A 19,289-nucleotide genomic window follows, 5' to 3' on the forward strand; every position below is an offset into this window, starting at 1 on the left:
TACTTTACCAAATCTGCCAAGAAAAGTGGTCACATATCCAAGCAGAATTTTACCAAAGGCTTCAGGTCAAGGTGCAACTTTTTGTGGTGCATCCAACCGAATATTAGTTGCTAGCCTCTATGTTTTTATTTATTTTATTTTATTTTTTTAACCATGTATTGATTATAAAAAAACCACAAAAAAGCACAACTCCAACAAAAAAACAAAACAAAACAAAACAAGTAAAAATATACCAAAAGCAGTGGCAAGATCGGGGTTTACTGAAACTTTAAGTTAAAAACTGAGCACCTAACAGAATAGTAAGAAGCAACACACTACTAACAGCAACGTAACGACATAAAGCAGTAAGGTAAACATGAGGTGGGGAAACATTTACATGCAAACACAAAGAGGAAACCACGAATATCACCCTGCGACTCCCTCCAACCCTCCCCTCTCCTTCACTTCTCGCTCTAAATCCATAATATGGAGCATAGTACTGGTGAGGTAGGTTTCCTCTATCCTTTGGCCCTTCTCCTGTTTGATGCCAGATCCAGATGCTGAGCTATAGAGAGGAGGGTTAGCTAGGCAAGGCGTGATGGACTAGGTTAGTACCTGCCAGAGAAGGGGAGCGGGCCTTGGCACAAGGGAGCAGGGGAAGGACAGAAGCCTCTGTAGAGGGAGTGGGGCACCTTGCTATCCCCAGGTTTGTGGATGACACTGTAAATAGGTTCGGCCCTGCTGTGGGGTACAGGAATCACAGTGAACGGGACAAGTGTGGGACACAAAGAAAGCACACATACCAACAAAGATGCGACAAATGCACATACAAGTCATGTAGACAGCTTGTACAAGGACATTACAGGGATCACACACACACACCCATAAACACACACAGAAGGGGATACAGCCATCTCTCCCTAGAGCTGTGGGTTAAGCTGACTCAAAGCCTCATGGGACAGTCCAATCAAGCCTCTATAAATGCTGCTTCTGATCCACTACTTGGATAGAAGGTCAAAGGTTAAAACAGTCATAACAAGAACAAGAAGTGACAAGGAGGCCTCTCTCAGCACACAGCCACCGCACACTGTCCAGCTATGATGTAGTATGCACCAGCAGGGCCCCAGTATTCATTTTCCATCACGAAACGCGTCTTAAGGGTGCTTAAACTGCAGTTGATGCGTGGAGCATCAAAAACACCATGACATGACAGTACATGTGCAACAAACGAAATGAAACCCGTTCGCAATACAAATAGAATTAGAAATGTCATTTATCCCCAAAACAAAGTTTGCTTCGCAGCCACATTTCTTTAACAACGACCACAGCAGCCGATCTCTGCGGGCAAACTGTGCTCTGAAATGTTGAAATCCACGCTCACAAGACAGTACAACTGTGGTAGTATTAGAAGAGAACCATGGAGGTCATGGAGGCACCACTCTGTAACCTACCTCGTGAAGTCTTCCTCCCCAAGCATGTGGCGCGGAACGGGCGAGTACCTGGACGGGGTGACCTGGGGTGGCGGGTACACTGGCTTAGGCTCCATTGCCCCCATGTAGTTATGGCTGACATGGTTGTCCACCATGGTGGGGAAGGCTGGAGGGAGGGCCAGGCCAATAGGGGGAAAGAAAGAATGATTAAAACACAGGCACGGCTTCAGCAACGTACCGATTTCATTACAGGAAAAGTCCACTTTTCTTACAACTTGGGCAACTTGAATAAACTGTGTGCACAAAAATAGAAGAAGAAATGTGGGAACACAATGACAGTTGAAAAAAACAAGGGCTCATAATGATGACGATCCCTCACAGCACAAGGAAACAGAGTACACACACTAGGGAAGTGCAGCACGTCAAAGAACAAGAAAACCTGCTGTGTAAGCTTTAGACATTAAAGGACATGTACTAACTGTGTGACCTGTGCGTTTCCTTAAAACTTGTCAGACTGTTTAGGTTTCTTACCACCTCTGTCCCTTCTAAGGGCCGCATGCGGCCACACATGCTCTCTCCTCATAGGGAACCTTGAAAAAAAGCGCTGCATCCAACGTCTTTTTTTCAGAGCCTTTTTTGTGTGGCCGCTCTGAGGTGAAAATCTCTCGCCGTGTGTCTCTTCTCTGAGCTACAAGCTATGGCATGTTACACAGAAAGCTCATTTGCCGGAGCAGATCGATCGGACACTAAATGACGGTAAAACTAGCCTCTTAAGAATGTTATGACGGTGGAGCTGAAACAGTGTTGAAATGAAAATAAGCTGCCGTCTGTCCTGCAGGGGACAGCAGAGCACAGAGATGCTAATTTTCTCACTGAATGCTGCGTCCAGGCACTGCTAACCGTCTGAAAGGAGTCCCACTTAAAAATGTCCCTAAATTAACCTAAAACACGCCAGAATCCTGCTCCCGTACAGATGTGTAAGACGGATTGTGTTGCGCAGCTGTCAGCGAGAGAAGCTCATCCATCGACGATATGAAGGCAAGTGTCCTCCGTTTGCCGATCATGGTGATGAATATTTAACAAAAAGTATCAAATGAATGTAAATAATCCAAGGAAAAGGTTAAAGTGGCGATGTGTTGCCATGATATTGTTTTTGAAAAAATGCTCTGTTGTGTCAGAGGACTTTTTTGGTGCCCTGGCAGTTATTTTCTTCCAGAGAAAAGTGCACCGACTATCAAACAGGAATCTACCACTTACTAATACATGAACAGAAATGTTTGAGTGTTTCCAGACCAGACCACAACTACAAATAAAAAAAAGTTAAAAAAAACCTCTCGCTGGAGGCAGCTGAGCGTGATAAAACAAGCGTTTCAAATCGAGATCCTCAGTTTCACTCGTTTTGATGTCACTGCAGAGTTAAGTCTGCATTAGGGGCTCAATACAACCCCGACAACTGCAAACATTACCAACATACAAAAAGCTCACAGTGGCTCCCCTCTGATAATAAATCACTGTTCTGCGGAAAAATCTGAGAAGCTGCAGCTCAGGATCGTGGGCTCACATGAGCAGGTGGGATGTGAGAAACCATCCACACTCAGTGGGAGGCAGAGAACTGCGCTTGTCGTTGCTGTGGGAAGGTTTCTGCGTTTGTGTGTGTGTGAACAAGCATTTACTACAGTCAGTATGTGGGTGTATGGGCACTGCAGTTTGGGGGAGAGAACATAAAAATTCGGAGAACATCTCTGATAAAGATCAAAAGATGACTCCCAGCGCAAAACACCTAACATGGACCCTGACTCACTAATCGCTTTTTCACCGTAGATCAAAACGTCTTATATCAATAAACATGTTCTCATTTTGGAGCCGGCTGCCTGTGGATCGCTGAAAATAAAACTCAAGTTTCCTTGAGTTGGACGGTGCGGGAACGGGATGATTAGAGTAACGAGACGAGGCAGATACGTACTGCTGGAGTAGTCTGGAGGGGCGTACATGTCGTTCAGATGCACAGGTCCTGGCTTGGCCACTTTGAGGTAAACCATATCAGAGGTGTTCTTCAGCGCAGCTACCGCCTCCTCGTGACGCACGTCCTGCAGCACGATGTTGTTCACCTGAATGCGTCGGTTGTCAAGAAATGAGAGGAGGGGGAAAAAAATGAATCAAAATCCTTGTGTCAGTACCTGAAAGCGTTGTGTCTAAACTGCGCTGCGACATCATCACGCAGTCATCACACCAGCCAACACAGCAATGAATCATAGCTCGGAGGCATTATGAGATACATCAGTGCATAGCGACGGCAGAGAAAAAGGAGGGCATGTTGTGCGAATTTAACGGAGGTCAAAAGCAGCACCCCGTATTTGAGAAGTCTTGGTGACACTGAAGCAACATGCTCCCAGTCTATGATGCAGCGGAAGGGGAAGATACTTTAAAATCAAGAGACACTTGTAATAGGTCACACTCCATGCCATGCATTAATTATCTTTCAGCATACAGCAGTACATTGGGCCAGACCTTTTCTAATGTAATTATCAAATACTTTTCTGAGTAAATATTTCCAAGACAGGCGTTGCAGCTTGCTTGACACGTGACTGCCTCAATGATCTGTTCATTTTAATATTTTGCTTGTCATTTGCTTTATTTCTCCCTTCAATTGGATGGCCTTCACACAAAATGTGATTCTAAATGTGGGCTTTACCACAAACACATGCATAGGGCTGAGCATAAACAAATGAATGGATAAATAACTGTGTAGCATCTCAATATTGTTTTCAAGAGCACGAAAAGGCATCAAAATGCCTCTCGGGGTTTAACAAAATTGGGATATGTTTGTATTTTTTGTAAATGACTTAAATAACACTTCAGTGATAACGATAAACATCACTGCTTCCAGGTAATATTCCAGCGATTAATAATATATAGATGCTTTTTTTAAAAAATAACAACCAAACACACAAACCCGATAAAATGAAATAGTTTCTCTCATTTTCAGCCTCGTTAAATGCTGATGTCTTAAATCAAAGTGACTGGATGGGGCGAACAAGACAAACTTACACACAGGAAAAAGTCAAGAAAAGCTACGAAATGACCAAATGTTTGTTGAACTCAGCAGAGAACCACATGAACGCTTGAATTTGTTTTGATTTGAACAGCAGATATGTGAGTGAAGGGAAGTGGCGGCTCTTACAGCAAGCAGGCGGTCTCCAGTCTGCAGTCGGCCATCTTTTTGGGCAGCTCCTCCTTCTATGATCTTGGTAATATAGATGCTGTTGTCTCCTGGGATATGCTGGTTCCCGATCCCTCCAGCGATACTAAATCCCAGTCCTGGTTGAGTGATACACAAATGCAAGTGTTTTCATTTTTGCATTATTCCACATAAATAAATGCACATTCAGTGAAAACGAATCCCTAGAAACGTCTCACCTTTGGGCCCTTTCAGCAGGTTAACCTCCAGGATGGTCTCGGGCGGGGCCTGCCTCCGTCGGACCAGCAGCCGCACCACAGGCCCCGCCTCCTTCAGGGCTTCGACTGCTCGGCTGTGAACCACCTCGGAGACGTCTACGTCGTTCACACGCAGCACGCAGTCGTTAACTCTATGAAAGGAAAAGGTCAAATCTAAATTACACACACCACTGTGTTTGGTGCACATAGGCAGGGAGACCCGAGCAGGGCTAAGATAATAAGAAACCTCCAAAGCTTTCCATATTATAATTTTTGCATGTTTCACTGAATCATAACTTTGAGGAAGCACACAGAGCCGGGAGGCAGAGGGCTAAAGAAACTCTGCCTCCCACACGGCGCTGCCTGGCGGGACACAGTGCTGGTGAGCGCTGAAGACGAGAGTACAGAGGTTCATGCAGAAGGAGGACTGAGGGAGCAGTAGAGCCAGGAAAGAGGAGAAGGAATGAGCGAGGTGAGGGGGAGGAGAACGTGTTGAAGACGCAAACTTACCCGAGCCGTCCATCCATAGCAGCTGCTCCTCCAGGGATTATCTTGGTGATGAAAATCCCCGGATCATCAGGAATGTGGGGATTGTCTATCCCTCCAGCAATGCTAAAGCCGAGTCCAGAGTTCCCCTGAACACAAGTTGTGATTGGCACTTTCAGAAGGGTGCAATAAACAGCACAAATATGCATGCAATAAGATGTAAGTGGTAAATCGATGCTTTGTAACGTGATTGATGCTAAATGCTGGGAGGGTGTCTTCAGGTAATCCTGAATTCTGTTTTTGTGGACACGGACGCATTTGTCCTAACATGTGGAGATGATGTATTTCATTGGAGGAGGCCACACTTATTCTACCAACCCACAGAGATGCATCTGTGTTAAAAATTCCCCTTGTCCACAAAGAAAAAAAGTAACTCTGGAATTTAGAAGCAACATTTCTGTTGCATGGTATGATGCCTCCCACTCAGGGCAGGAGATAGACACTGCCACCTCCTGCTGTTACTATGCCTGAAATCCCCCCCCCCCCCCTTTTTTTTTTGGGATCCAGTGGGTCCAGGCACACTGCTGCATCTGACAGCCATGGCCGCAGAGACAGGCAGCAGACAAGACAGCTGAGAAAAGACTTCACTTTATTATTTTCCATAATTAATGAGCAACGGTCGCAACAAATTAGGACAGAGGAAGGCTGAGGCCTCCCAGTGCGCTGCTCCGGAGCCGAGAGGAGTAGCCTACACTGGGCCTCCCCACCAAATCTTACACACCCACAGACCTTTTCAAGTGTGACTTTGCATAGTTTATTTAAGCTTTCTGCAAGCAGAAATGCCACCTAAAGTGAAAGGGGCAGAGAGACACATCGAGAGATGCATCCACCGAGAGTTGGGAGCCGCATCTATATGTGGGTGGAAAAAATGAGAGCAGAAACATATAGCTCCCCCCACTAGACGCCGAACCACCACTGCCAAGTGCAGTGCAGTGGTGCCTGCTGAACAATTGAACAGGAGAGCACTTTACATTTCTGGCGTCTGCTGATGACATGTGCCTCGGGATTATGTAAAAAGCCATGCATCACTGACATTTTTCTGTGCTCTTACTCACATGAGACATCACATAAAAGGATGTTATAATGCAGTGATGTTACAGTTTCAACTTAACGAGCGCACAGTTAAAGCAAAGATTCTCCGGGATTTCTAAAGGTTGAGATTTGCCTTTTTATTCAGGTTCTTGAAGCTCAAGGAGCACAGAATGAGCTGCTTGCTACCACCTAGTGGGGAGAAGTCCATTCATCATGCAGAAAATACATTAAAGAAGAACGTGTGAATTGTGTGGACACAATGCTAAACAACAACTGGAAAAGCTTACCCTCTCTAAGATGATCTCTTCATATTTATACATCCCATCACTTCCATTTACCTGTAAAAAAAAACAAACAAAAAAACCCACAATGGTTGGTTACATCACTGAGCACAATGTCATTTCCCAAAAATACAGCATTAAGAAAAAAAAAAGAGAGAGAGAGAAGCGTGTAAATGTTACGGCTAAAACCTTTAACATACAAACAGATCTGTGCGCAGACAGAACCGTGGAGAACAGGATTGTTGTCAAATATAGAGAATATATATATAGCCACCGGATTTGATTTACAATCCAAAAAAAAAAATCCACCTTCAAATTTCTAATGTGTTGAAAGGAAAGGTGCACACACACCATGACACTGCAGAATGCACATGATCTACAAACAGGCAGGGTCAATAGGATAATGGATATCGGTTCACATGGAGAACAGCATGTTGCTACCAGGAGGAGGCCTTTCCATCCAAGCACACACACACACACACACACACACACACACACACACACACACACACACACACACACACACACACACACACACACACACACAAACATGTTCATGCACCAGAGGAAGTGAGAACAAGAGGGATATATACTGTACAGACAGCGAGAGCAGATACTTACATAAGGGCCTGCATCTAGTGAGTCTGCGTTGACAATGATGGGGGGAGGGTTTGCCTGTGAATATGAACAGATACACATTAGCTCAGAGTGTGAGGCTGGCAGACGTGATGCAGGACACACACTATTGCTCAGGAGCTGCGGATGCCATAGGAACAGTCAGCGAGTCTCCTTGGGACTGAGAATGTGGGAAGGGACGAGTTGGGTGTGGAGGGGGGGCGTAGAAAGGTGCGAGGACTGAGAATGAGAACTGGGGCAGAGAGACCGCTGCTTATTAACCGCCACAGCCAGACGTCCTGCGGTCACCTCATAAAACAAAACAGCTTGTGTTTCAGCTGTTGGGACAATCCGTTTATCCCACATCTACTTTCACTTTACACCCATGAGAAATAACACCATGTAGTATCACATAGAAAACACTTGCTTTTATGGTTTAGTAACCACTTACAGTAGTTTATAGGAAAGGATTTACTGAACCAGTTGATAATATCATAAATTATACAGTATCGACATTTAATAATATAAAGATATCAAACACTTATGTAAGTGTTTATTTTCAGTGTTTATATTCATGAGATGACTGACATGAATTCACCTTTCTGTTGAGAATCTAATACCTGAGACAGCTCCTATTTCCAAATATTAGATTTATCAGCTTTGAATATAAAACCTTTCAGAGTTGAATAAAACAAACAAACAAACAAACAAACAAACAAAAAAGTACTCAATTCAGGCAGTAATTGTCCTCATTTGTCCTGACACTCGGCAGGCTGTTTAAGTGCTAAACAAAAAGAAAATGCATTTGTTGTTTGCAGCATTAAGCGTTACCGTACAATAACCGTTTAATTCAACTGTCACATGTCTGATGATCGTGGGTTAGGCTGGAAATGATAAAAAAGAATGTGGATTGGACACAAAATCAAATCAAACCGATGCAGATAATATAATTCCCCATTACGATCTCAACAAATGGCAAAAACTGAAGTCTAAGATGAAATATCCTAAAACGAGGCAACATATGTTCAAATAAGAACATTTCACCTGCATCTGGCGCTTTGGTCCTCATCATATCCTCATTGATAAAAGTAACTCATTGAATTTTGACCAATACAAAATGAAAAATCACTTTGATTGATTGGTCTAGCTTTCCAATATCCTTTTTCCCCCCATTTTCTTGTTTTTATGAGCCGGCTTTTTGTAGTTTTTTGTTGAAGGAATTAATGCTTCAGTCCTTAAAATTATTCTGGTGGGAACACTGAAAATGTGTCATGTTCTCTTTTCTTTTCTTTTCTTTCTATAAAAAAAGATTTGAAAAATAGCAAATGTTTGAACAGTAAGCATCGAGCGGCGTGTAAAAAAAAGAGCAACTTGATCCAAAATGCAGTGCTGCACGTGAAGTTTCACAGTACAGTGCAATTAACCTCCCAGCTTGGCTCTATTGTGCCACCTGGTGTTTCTCTCCCCCACCTTTTTTTTTTTCATGCCCTGCGGAATGACCGATGAGGGAAAGCAGCCAGGGTGGAAACGGTGGAGCATAGGTGTGAAGGAGGGAGATTCTGGTTCGTTTAGGAGCTTGATGGGAGCAGTTTTTATTGATTTCATCGAGTTGTGCTGGTGAGGGGACGCTGACAGCCCTGCTCGGGGATCTTATGCTGCCTGAGGTCCAAAACGAGCTGTTTATCTGTCCTCTGCCCTCATGCAGTACAGTATATAACGTGAGACGGCATGATGGGATTCTGTGTTGGCATTTGGTTACTCAAAAATGAAAAATATAGTCAAATACAAGTATGTTTTTGGGGAACAAATTACAAATAAAGCTCCACACATAGATGACATTTAACATATAAAAGTCAAAGTTTGCCATAAAGCAGTTCTGCCTATTGCACTAAAAAATTACCAGCAATCAACTTATATGCCGGCTGACATTTAAAGAACAAACATCACAGTATAAAACAGCTGACCGACATACTTTCCCCCATTTTTATATCGACACATTTCATATAAAAAGATAATACAGCTCTTTCATGTCCTTTTTTTTTTTCACTCTCAAATCCCTGGATAAACATCCCGTTATTACAGACATCTAAAGCAAATTGGAACTACTTGAGAAGTGCTGAAAGCCCGTGTTTGAGGGTTTTTTCGAACAAGCTACACGGGGCTGAAACCCTTCTGCTTCTGCACAACAGCAGCTTGAAACAGACTTTTAATAGATCTGACCCTCTGATCAAAAGCTCATCACAAGTTGTCCATCATTTCTGTGTTGAGTTCCTTGGTAATGAAAGATGCTCTTCAGATGAGCAGCAGATTTGACCCGCTTCACTCAGTGGTGATGTGCGATGACTCTGGACAGCTGTGGCTGCTACTCTCCCCAAGTCAGCACAATCCAGCCTTCGCTGTGATCTGCATATGTACAAACAGATGCTCATGTCTGTGCTCGTGTTTGCACATTTCTGGTTAAAGCTTCGTGCAAGACCCCCCCCCAACGCATTACCCAAAATTCTAGAAGTGATTTGAATGGTCAAAGCATCTGTAATATGGGAGTACAGTCAATGACAGCTGCGATGCCAAGTTGATATAGCAAGAAGTGATGAAACACTGCCTCAGGGCAACACAGGGGAATACACTGGCCACTGTTGTCCCTGGATGAGTGACAGACTGGGCTATTGAATTCACTACTGAGACAGCATGTGACAAAACACACCTGTTGCAGCACGATGCCTGCAGTGCTGATCATAACCATCATCACAGACCAGTGCAACTTAATGGGATCACTGTGTATACACAGCAATATCATCCGGACTTCATTTTTATTGCTTAATCCCTCTATAGAAACCTTACATAACAAGCAGACAAAAAGAAAGCTGCCTGAAGACGACTGAAGTTCATAACCCACACGGGAGGCTGCGCTAAAATGGTTCCTATGAGGAAGAAGAGTGAGCTGAAGACAAAAACCTCCCAGATTCTTCCCACCAATTGACTTAAGTTGAGCACCACAGAAAAGGCTGTGTGTCTGATGTCTTCCATTTGGAAGATCGGTGGTTCGATCCTCAGCTCCATCGTGTGTTAAAGTGTCCTTGAGCAAGACACTGAGCCCCCGCATCGCCCTCGATATGCTCATCAGCGTGTGACTGTAGAAAAAACTGCGCTGCATGCATATAGAACCAAGAGGGAAAAGTACCCACTGTTACAAACATTCATGACAGTGTGCTGATAACAAGGTTTGAACCTGACAAAGTATCTCAGTTTTTTTCCTTTGAGATACAGAAAGTCTCTGAAATGCTCTTTATTCATGCTTTTGATCATTTTAATCACCTTTTCCCCATTTCCCATGAAGTGACATGAACTGAAACATGTATTGTGCCAATATTAGCATACTGTAAATATCAACACATAAAGGTACTATAATAGGATTATCTGATTATCTGAAATGAGCATCGAAGGACACTGGATGCTGTTTGCTTCATTAGTATAGTTGGATTTGCTTTAAGTAGGGCTTTATTAACAACAACAACAAAAAAAGGCATCTTAGTGGTGGAATTTTAAATACTTTTTTTGAAAAAAGTCAAACATTTTCTCAGAAGCATTGAAGTGTCCTTAAGCAAGACATCGAACCCCAACATTGACCCCAATATGCTCATCACTGATGCATGACTGTCGAGGAAAGCACTGCACAGTGTATATAGAGCGCACATAAATAATAAGGAGCCCAGTATTAGTATTTTTGTGAATGGGTGAATGAAAAACAGATTGGGAAACGCTTTGCAGAACCTTGCCAAGGTTAAAAAGGGTGCCATATAACCTAAGTGCAGATCATTTACAATTTACCTGACTGAAGTCAACCCGGGTGGGGGGCGGTGAGGATGCCTGGCAGTGTGTTACAGGTGAATGTGGGTCAGGCAGCATCAAAAGTAACGCTGTGAAAGATTACAGATGTGGTACAGTGCCAGAGCTGTAGAATAAGAGTCTGCAGACCTGGACTTCAATCACACTCCTGTGAATGAAACTGTGCTCTTTGCTCAGTAAAAAACACTTCAATCTTAAACTCCCTTGCAGGCATGTATTAAACCCTTAACATTCTTATTTTCATGTACACAGACAAATATTTAAATACACGAATAAGATCCTTTTATGCACTTAAGCTGTTTAGATGTAAACCTACATCTGAGCCTGATTTAAAACGTCCTTAACTCTCAATATGCATATCCCATCTGTCTCCACCGCTGGTCTGGCTGCTGCGGCTCACAGATGACTCGACTGAAATACTCTTGACTTCTAATAATGTGTTACTAATATTAGAACTTGCCCCTGCAGACGGTGTAAAAATTATGGATGTAGCCACTGTGACTCCTGTTTTGGAGCCCTGAATTCAGCATTTTAGCTGTCAGGGTCTTAAGCTCTTAATGGGGGCATAATCTATCAAATAAACATCACTCTCTTTTGAAAATGACTTGAAAGTAGCAATAAAGAACACAAACTTCTTGTAAAATATTTAGTGAAGTTACACATCGAGAGAGAAGTAAACTCATTTTTCCATAGACTTTTATACAATCAGCCATCTTCTTTAAGGCACCTCTGCATTGGATCCCCTTTTTCTATCTTAAATTTCTCTACAGTCTGTGCTTGTTTCAGCTCTGTTAAGTCAACTCCAACCTGGAAGCTGACAAGACTGGTTCCTGAGGTTTGTTTCATTAAGTCTGAATCCCTATTTTTCAAACTGCTGTTGGTACACTGCCGTTCCAAGGCAGAAGTTCATAGTCATGGAGCTGGTTGCTTGTTTTAGTCACCGTATATTTACTACAATTCAAAAGAAAATACCTTGTGAAAATATTAAGGCTGAAAAATTCCACTTACATCAGAGTGGGTCTGTACTCAAAGGAATGTCATCGAAATTCAGCAGCAATCAACATTCAGAGTCAAGAATGATGTCGTGTTTTACTTCAAGGACAAGTTTGATCATTTGGATTCATCTACAAATGCCAGCCTCATTTACTGCGCACACTGCACATTAGCAAAATTGATCTTGCAGACTTTGTCTGACATGACCTGTCCCAGGTCGAAAAAAAGAATCATGGATGGAACATTTCTATCTTTTTGCAAGAGGAAACACTTGCTAGCTAGCAGGAGGAGGTGGATTAAGGTGACCTTTTGACCTATTGAAGGCAGATGTTTTTTTCTTAATAATGCAGCTGTGACAGATGGCAAATGAAAGGAATTTACAGCTGCCTGAGATCCAATCACAACACAGACCAATTGATCTGATCACTATGCACCCCATACGCAAATTTAAAAAAGTATTTTCCTCACCACATAGCAACCAAACCATAGCAACAGAGAGTTGCCCCAAAAGATTTAATAGCAGCGATTTGTGAGGGACAAAAAGATATGGACGTTGTTTCCTTTTAGTTGTTCTTTGCTGGTAGGATTACAGAAGCTTTGGCACAACACTGCATAAACACCCCCGGCTATAAAGCAAATGGAACCAAGAGAGCACACCAGATACAGGGACCTCATGTACAGACAATGAGTGCAAGTCCAGACTGCCTCCTCAGCATGAGATCATTACAAGTCCTCACTGACCACCAGGAGTGATGAAAAACAACTTGCTACTGTGCTTTCTTTCTCCCCAGGTTCATTCACCCATCTGTCCATAATAGTTTCTCATTCATCACTGTATCATCTCGCTCCTCTGTCAGTGGAGACTATGTGCCCGTCTCTTGTCTCTCAGCATCACCGCACATGTATATCATGTCCTGGTGGCATTGCATCACATGGCACTCACTTGGCTGCGGACCCTTGGGACAGTAAAACCCACAAAGACTTCCAATGAACCTTGGCAAGTGCAGGGCAGAAGCTTCATCCAAACTGTTAAATAATCAATGTGTTCCCATGGTAACCAGTGCCTGCACGGTATTGGCCAGAACCCCGCTTTGCCAGCCTCCTCTTGCTTCACCTCTCGGGCTTCTCACTGCTGCCTCACTGCTGCCTCACTGCAGTTAATGCGGCTCTGTGCTCACACATGCCCGGCCGCTGGGTGGATGTGCCTCACTGCCTTCAGTGCTGCCTGCCCACATCAGACGCACAACAAGCACAAAGCGCCTCTCAAATCATGAGAAATGAGAAATGTCCCGATCGCATGACATATGGATTTGAGAAAAATGGATGGAGAAGATTACCATAAAAATGACAATGGAGTCAGACCGACTGGTCCGAGTGAATATCCATCATCTTTATCGCGTGTGTTTAAAGATTCGAACCTTGATCATGCGATGCACGCTGTGTTCAGACGCACTGTGCATCACGTGCATTCAAAGCAGGGGATGAAAATAATGTGCCTAACAGCAGCTGTAAAGCTGATTTACAGCATAGATAATGCTCGTTTGAGCTTTACAAATCCAAAGGGTTAAAACAACAAATGCAAGAGTTTCATTATATCTGAAAAGAGTCAGACAAGCTGTCATTTGATACTTTTGTATTCTGCTATTCTATGTTCGCTGGGCAGCGGAGGGTGGCTTTATATTTCATGTGGTTCAAATAATCTTGTCGAACTAAATATTCCCAAAACAGCAAAACAATCTGTTCTTAATCTTTTTAATGCTGCTTCAAGGTTTCAGTTTCTTTGCACTATGTCTCTCTTTCATTAATCATCGCTACTGCACTGTGGTAAACAAACGGAAAAAGAAAACTGCTGCACTCGGGCATCAAGGCAAAAACTATATTCTTGGAAAAGATACAATTAAAAAACAAGTATATCTGACATTGTATGTTCACGTCGGATGTTTCTGCATCCCTGCTGATCGGCATAATGTCATCAGTGGTGTGTCTGTTGCTCTTGGAGGCCCCTCCTCTGTGGGAATGACTGAAGCTGACTTCCTTCAGCAACACGCAGCATAACATTAGGATGAAAGGGGTGATGGAGGTTGGGAAAGGGTAGCGCAAGAGAGGAGGATCTTAAACCATCGCCAAACCTCGGCCTGCTTCTCGAAGTGTCAGCTTTGCCTCTGTTTTCAAACCCTCAACTTCGTCATAGGCAGAGAAGAGAGAAAGAACAACAGGATTCAGCATCTGCACAGCTGACAGGGCAATAACCCTTTCCTCATTAGCAAATATTTCTAAATCAGTTCCTCTCTTATCAAGGCAAACCGACATGGAAGTCGAGTCTCTAGTGGTGACATCGCGGTGAAATATGACAGTCCACCCTGTTCAAATGATGTGACCAGTCCATCTAATGATAGCTAATGCTGATGGTGACTTCCTGGGTACTGGAGTCAGCACTAAAAGCAAGTCATGTTAATACATACTTATCATCTAAAAATCCAGATGCCTGTAGGAGTTCTGCATTTACATTTTCCTGCTGAATGTGGAATGAAAGACGCAGTCAGTGGTGCTGCTCTGATCCTCTGGCTCTCATTGGCCTCTCACAGGCCACGCTGCAGTCCAATCAATAACTACTCAATTACCATGCACCCAACATCTCATTCACGCGGAACCCCCCTGTGGCAAAGGGAAGAGGAGAGGCAAGAGGCGAGGTGAGCAGAGGAGCGACAGATGGAAGGATCTGAGAAGGTTGGACACATGACAGCGGGAGATGTTTTACTCGCACACATAGTCAAAACTCAATGTCAGCGACAAAGGCGGAATAACGAGATGCAATAAAGAAAACCCCACTGCGGTAAAGGTCAAATGCTCCTTTTCTCTTTCTAAAACACAAGAATTCATTTCGGCGAGGAAATTAATTAGCTCACCCATAAAACAGCCCCATTAAAGCTTAAAGTTTTCCGATTTGATAGCTATGATTGAGCATTCTGACTGTGTCCTCATCCTCCCCCTCCCAACGCACGCTGCACACGCACACCCATGAAACTATAATTAATAGCCCGTCACAGCTGTCAGCAGCGCACCCTCCTCATCTTTATGTAATATCACAAAAAGCATGCTCTGGCTTACCTCTCTGTCATGCTGAGCAGCTCCAAATGAGAGCTGGCTAGTTTGACCTTCACAAGAGCAGCCACAGAGGGAAAAGAGCTCAGTGTAGCGAATATTCATAACAGTGTTGCCGGCGAGGGCCTCCTACAAGTCTGCTGACATCTTATCAGGTTTGAACCTGAGTGTCTCTCTGTTTGTGCCTTTTGACGTACGGTGCGGTGTGTGGCAAGTGGTCATTTTGACATTTGTCATTGTGGGATAAACACAGCTTGCAGTCCTGCTGCGAAACAGAACTATATTTGAGACAGGCGACAGTTCAGCGATATTGTTATTGAGCTTGATCTCGCCATGCTGTCTTTCTACAAACATCTGCAGCTCAAACCCACAAATTTGGAGATGTTTTGCGCATTTTACATGAAGTGGTACAAACAAACTGCAGTGCACTGTGCCAGTACACCATGAGCATTAAATACAAACATATCATGGGATGTGATTATCTTCGATAAAGATATATGTTATTTTGTACAGAAAAAGCAACAAAGCACACAGTTGAAGGGGATCATCTGATTCCAGCATTTAAGGACAGAGGGTGAAGTTTGTTTCATAAGTATGACTGAATTCAGTCCATTCTTCCTTAATATGTATAATAAAAAAAAAATCACGCATCCTCACTGCTATGGTGCGATTTCAATTGTCCAACATTTTCTCAGATGGATGTACAAACCCTGCAAGCTCATTTTCTCGGATCATTTAAAAAGGAAAAGAGATAAAAATAGCCATCATACCTGACCAGAGTGACAAAGCCAAACAGAGGGCCAAGAACAGGCAGCTGAATAAGTGGGGCTCATAAGACAGGTTGTCTGTCAATTATTTTAAAAGAGAGTGCAGTGTTATTCAAATAGATGTGACCCTCAGGGTCAGGCCGTACTTAAGATGACAGCAGATCTGAACAGCTAACTACTCTGGCAGCTTCTACAGTAAAATACGTCTCGGTCTTTTAAAAAAGTAAGAAATAACAAGCTAAAGTGCAACAGTGTAATTCACTGATTGGAATTGTGTTACTGAAATTGTTCTGGATAAAGCCTTCTTAAAGTGATGCTAAAGATGTGTGTGCACAATTACTGCTTGAGGTGACTGGCTTTTAGCCAGATAATTATGTTTAGAATTGTAAATATTCTAAATGAAATGCTCCTGCTCGATAAGACAAGAGAAAAGAATGACGAGCCTGATACTGCTGCGTTCTCTGACCATCAATTCAAAATCCAAAATGAACTTTAGAGTTATATAACACACACGGCTGAAAAGCAGAAACCGGGTAATGCACGTTAGCTTGATAGATTCCTTTCGTCAACTAACTCAGTTCAGTAACAGTTCAGATATATTCCATGGTATAAAGTACAGTGCGTGTAAAAAAAAAAAAAAAAAAAAGCAGCATAACAAGTGGTGTCTCAGTGTTTTTTCTCTGATTGAGTCATCCCTGCTTTTCAAATGCTGCTGACAACAGAGGAACAGAATTAATGGCGCTCCCCCTCATGGCAACACCTGATTGGCATTAAGACGCAACCATATAAACAGTCCACGATCACGACTGACTGTTAAACAGATATAATAAATACTCTCCTCCTAATTCCCATCAGCCAAACGGCGAGCTTCCACTGAAAGTTATCACACATGCGGCTGTGGTGAAGCTCCTTACTGCAGAAGCCTGTCATGTGTGAGTGTCATCAGTATGCTCCACATAATCCCACCCCCACTTCTTCCTCTACATCAGAGGTCACTGCAGCATGTTGGCTCACCACTCTTGACTAGTTGCTACCCTTTGTTGCTAAGCTGACAGAGCTGCTGAACATGCTCCTCTCTGGTGTTTTGGATCCTTTGGAACTACGCAAAACGGACTGCTACCATTTTGATGCTTTCACCACGGTCAGGCTGTCTCCACGGCCAACAACAGTACATCACTGTGCCGCTGTGCTGTGAAACGGGTTCAGTTTGAATGATGTATACATGAGGCCTTCTGTGTTTGAAACTAAGAAGATGACGACAGTACCGCTGAAGCTGTCTATGCACTGCATCACTTTTCTCACCTGTTGAAGCTCCATTAAAAAAAAAAATCACATTTTAACCTGTAGCCCAAAAGCAAAACTGTGACATAATGGCGAATCAGGACATTTGTTTAGAAGTTGTTTAAGTTAGAAACTGCAAACAGCAGTTTCCAACCTCTGTCAAGAGGTCACAAAATGCTAAAGTTCAGTTATTAAAATATCTTGTCTCACTGGTGTAAAGCCAAAGTTTAAAGACAAAAATCTGCCATTGCACAAGCATTTATGTTTAAGTTCATGACTGTGAATAGTTGCAAATCTGCATACTTCTTATTTGCCACATAATGGCTGTACAACTGTATCACATGAAGGTTTTTGAATGGACTGCATGGACATCCTTTTCAGGCATCGGAAGATAAATTTTTTTTTAGGTAAAAGCCTGAGCTGGACCTGCTATTCTCCAGACTTTGTGGTCATCTAAGGAATGGGGTGTGTGTAGAGGAAGAAGACTTAACTTCTCCCCCCTGGTCCTGGTTAAGTAGCCTCAATTTTAGTAGGAAACCATTGCGAATTTGGTTATCGTCCGATATTTAGATTAAATCTGCCTGAACAAAGACCTAATACCTGCTTAAATGCAAAGTCATTTTAAAAAGGACCACTAGGATACTGCTCAGATAGACTGAGTTTAGCTAATGACACCACAGTGACTTGTGGACAAAATGAACAGACTTAATATTTCATTAAAGAAATTAGTGATTTTTGAATTTGAGCCAGAGACTTTCCAAAGCCACACCCTGGTGACCATCTCTGGTAATGTACTTTAGGGCACTTCCTTTTGGCTTTGCATTCAGGCCATATGACCACGTTCATCTTCTGCATACAGTCTGAGATAAGGTAACTGGCTGCAGTTACTTCAAATAATCAGCATAAACTCCTGAGTCCCTGAAATGATCTGAAGCTCTGGGGTTGTAATTCTCCTTGTAAAAAGTATCTCACTGTATTAAGAAGAGATCCACATAAAAGTGAACGATCTGAGATTTTGTACTAGCAAACACACCTTATACCCATGAGAGGAAGTAAACCAGAACACAATCATCCAAGCTGCAATTAAACTCTTCCAATTTTAGACTTTTCCCCCCATTTTAATTGGGAACATTTACTGCGATTCTGCTTCAGTGGCCCCGATGCCGTTGCTACCCCCTCGTGCCTCTTAGGGCCTCAGCGTTTCCGAAGCCCCTTTACCTGACTTTAAATCCGCAAGACTTTCTTCAGACAGTGACACGGTTTCAAGGTGTTGTTTGGGACTAGTATAACCAGCTGTCCAGCCGGTGCTGGTTTACCGATCAAAATTACAGTGATGAAACTATCGGAATTCCAAAAAAAGCCCTTGGAGGTCCAGTTGAAAGACAACACAGTGGATATAACAAGGCTAACTTTGACCCTTAGGCCAGTGAGAATCTTTCTTCCACATCTCCAGCAGCAGAGATCAAACTGTCATGGTTGAGGTTTCATGCTCTTCTATAAGCTCCACTCAGGAACGCCCACACACTCACATATCTCTATTCACTACCCATGCCTGAGTTTTGGCTCACAAAAAGTGTAGGTGTTGAAAGTGATGAAAAATTACAGTAAGTAGGACAACGGGCGGTGCAACAAAAGCAAGAGCCTTGCCTCTAGTTTCCCTCTGACCATTATGAATACATGAACACACTTATCCATATGCTGATGTATTTAGCGCCAAACAGCAGAGGGAAAAACAGGGCATTGTTTTTAAACGTTTGTTGCACTTTGAAGATTGCCAAATCAATCTGCCCCCTGTGAAGGGTCCAGATTTGCCATTTTGATTTGCCCACCTCAGGTTGCATTCAGGCAAGGCACACTGTCCCCCTAAAGAATGCGGCTTAGCCGAGATCAGAGCAGCCATCTTATTGAACTGCAGAGATGACACACTGATATGAAGACACTCAAAGCTTTAATGCGCTAAGACTTCTAACGGGGGTTCCTGG

The 19,289-nt window shown here is 43.1% G+C and overlaps 1 protein-coding gene across 10 annotated transcripts in view; it reads right to left on the bottom strand.

Moving 5' to 3' along the window:
• The window catches only part of dlg3 (discs, large homolog 3 (Drosophila)), an 88,683-nt gene that overhangs the window by 26,883 nt on the left and 42,511 nt on the right, over nucleotides 1-19,289 (bottom strand). For 6 of the 10 annotated variants that reach the window (XM_075481638.1, XM_075481640.1, XM_075481636.1 and 3 more), the window contains 7 exons: nucleotides 7,325-7,378; nucleotides 6,710-6,760; nucleotides 5,355-5,479; nucleotides 4,827-4,996; nucleotides 4,591-4,727; nucleotides 3,372-3,517; nucleotides 1,431-1,592 (listed from right to left, as the gene is read on the bottom strand). In XM_075481638.1, coding sequence (XP_075337753.1) covers nucleotides 1,431-1,592; nucleotides 3,372-3,517; nucleotides 4,591-4,727; nucleotides 4,827-4,996; nucleotides 5,355-5,479; nucleotides 6,710-6,760; nucleotides 7,325-7,378 — 845 coding nt within the window. The remainder of the gene's footprint in view (nucleotides 1-1,430; nucleotides 1,593-3,371; nucleotides 3,518-4,590; nucleotides 4,728-4,826; nucleotides 4,997-5,354; nucleotides 5,480-6,709; nucleotides 6,761-7,324; nucleotides 7,379-19,289) is intronic. The other 4 variants (XM_075481639.1, XM_075481641.1, XM_075481644.1 and 1 more) reach the window with 1 other exon arrangement.

Source organism: Odontesthes bonariensis, chromosome 13 (assembly GCF_027942865.1).
Source record: "Odontesthes bonariensis isolate fOdoBon6 chromosome 13, fOdoBon6.hap1, whole genome shotgun sequence".
Classification (NCBI taxonomy): Eukaryota; Metazoa; Chordata; class Actinopteri; order Atheriniformes; family Atherinopsidae; genus Odontesthes; species Odontesthes bonariensis.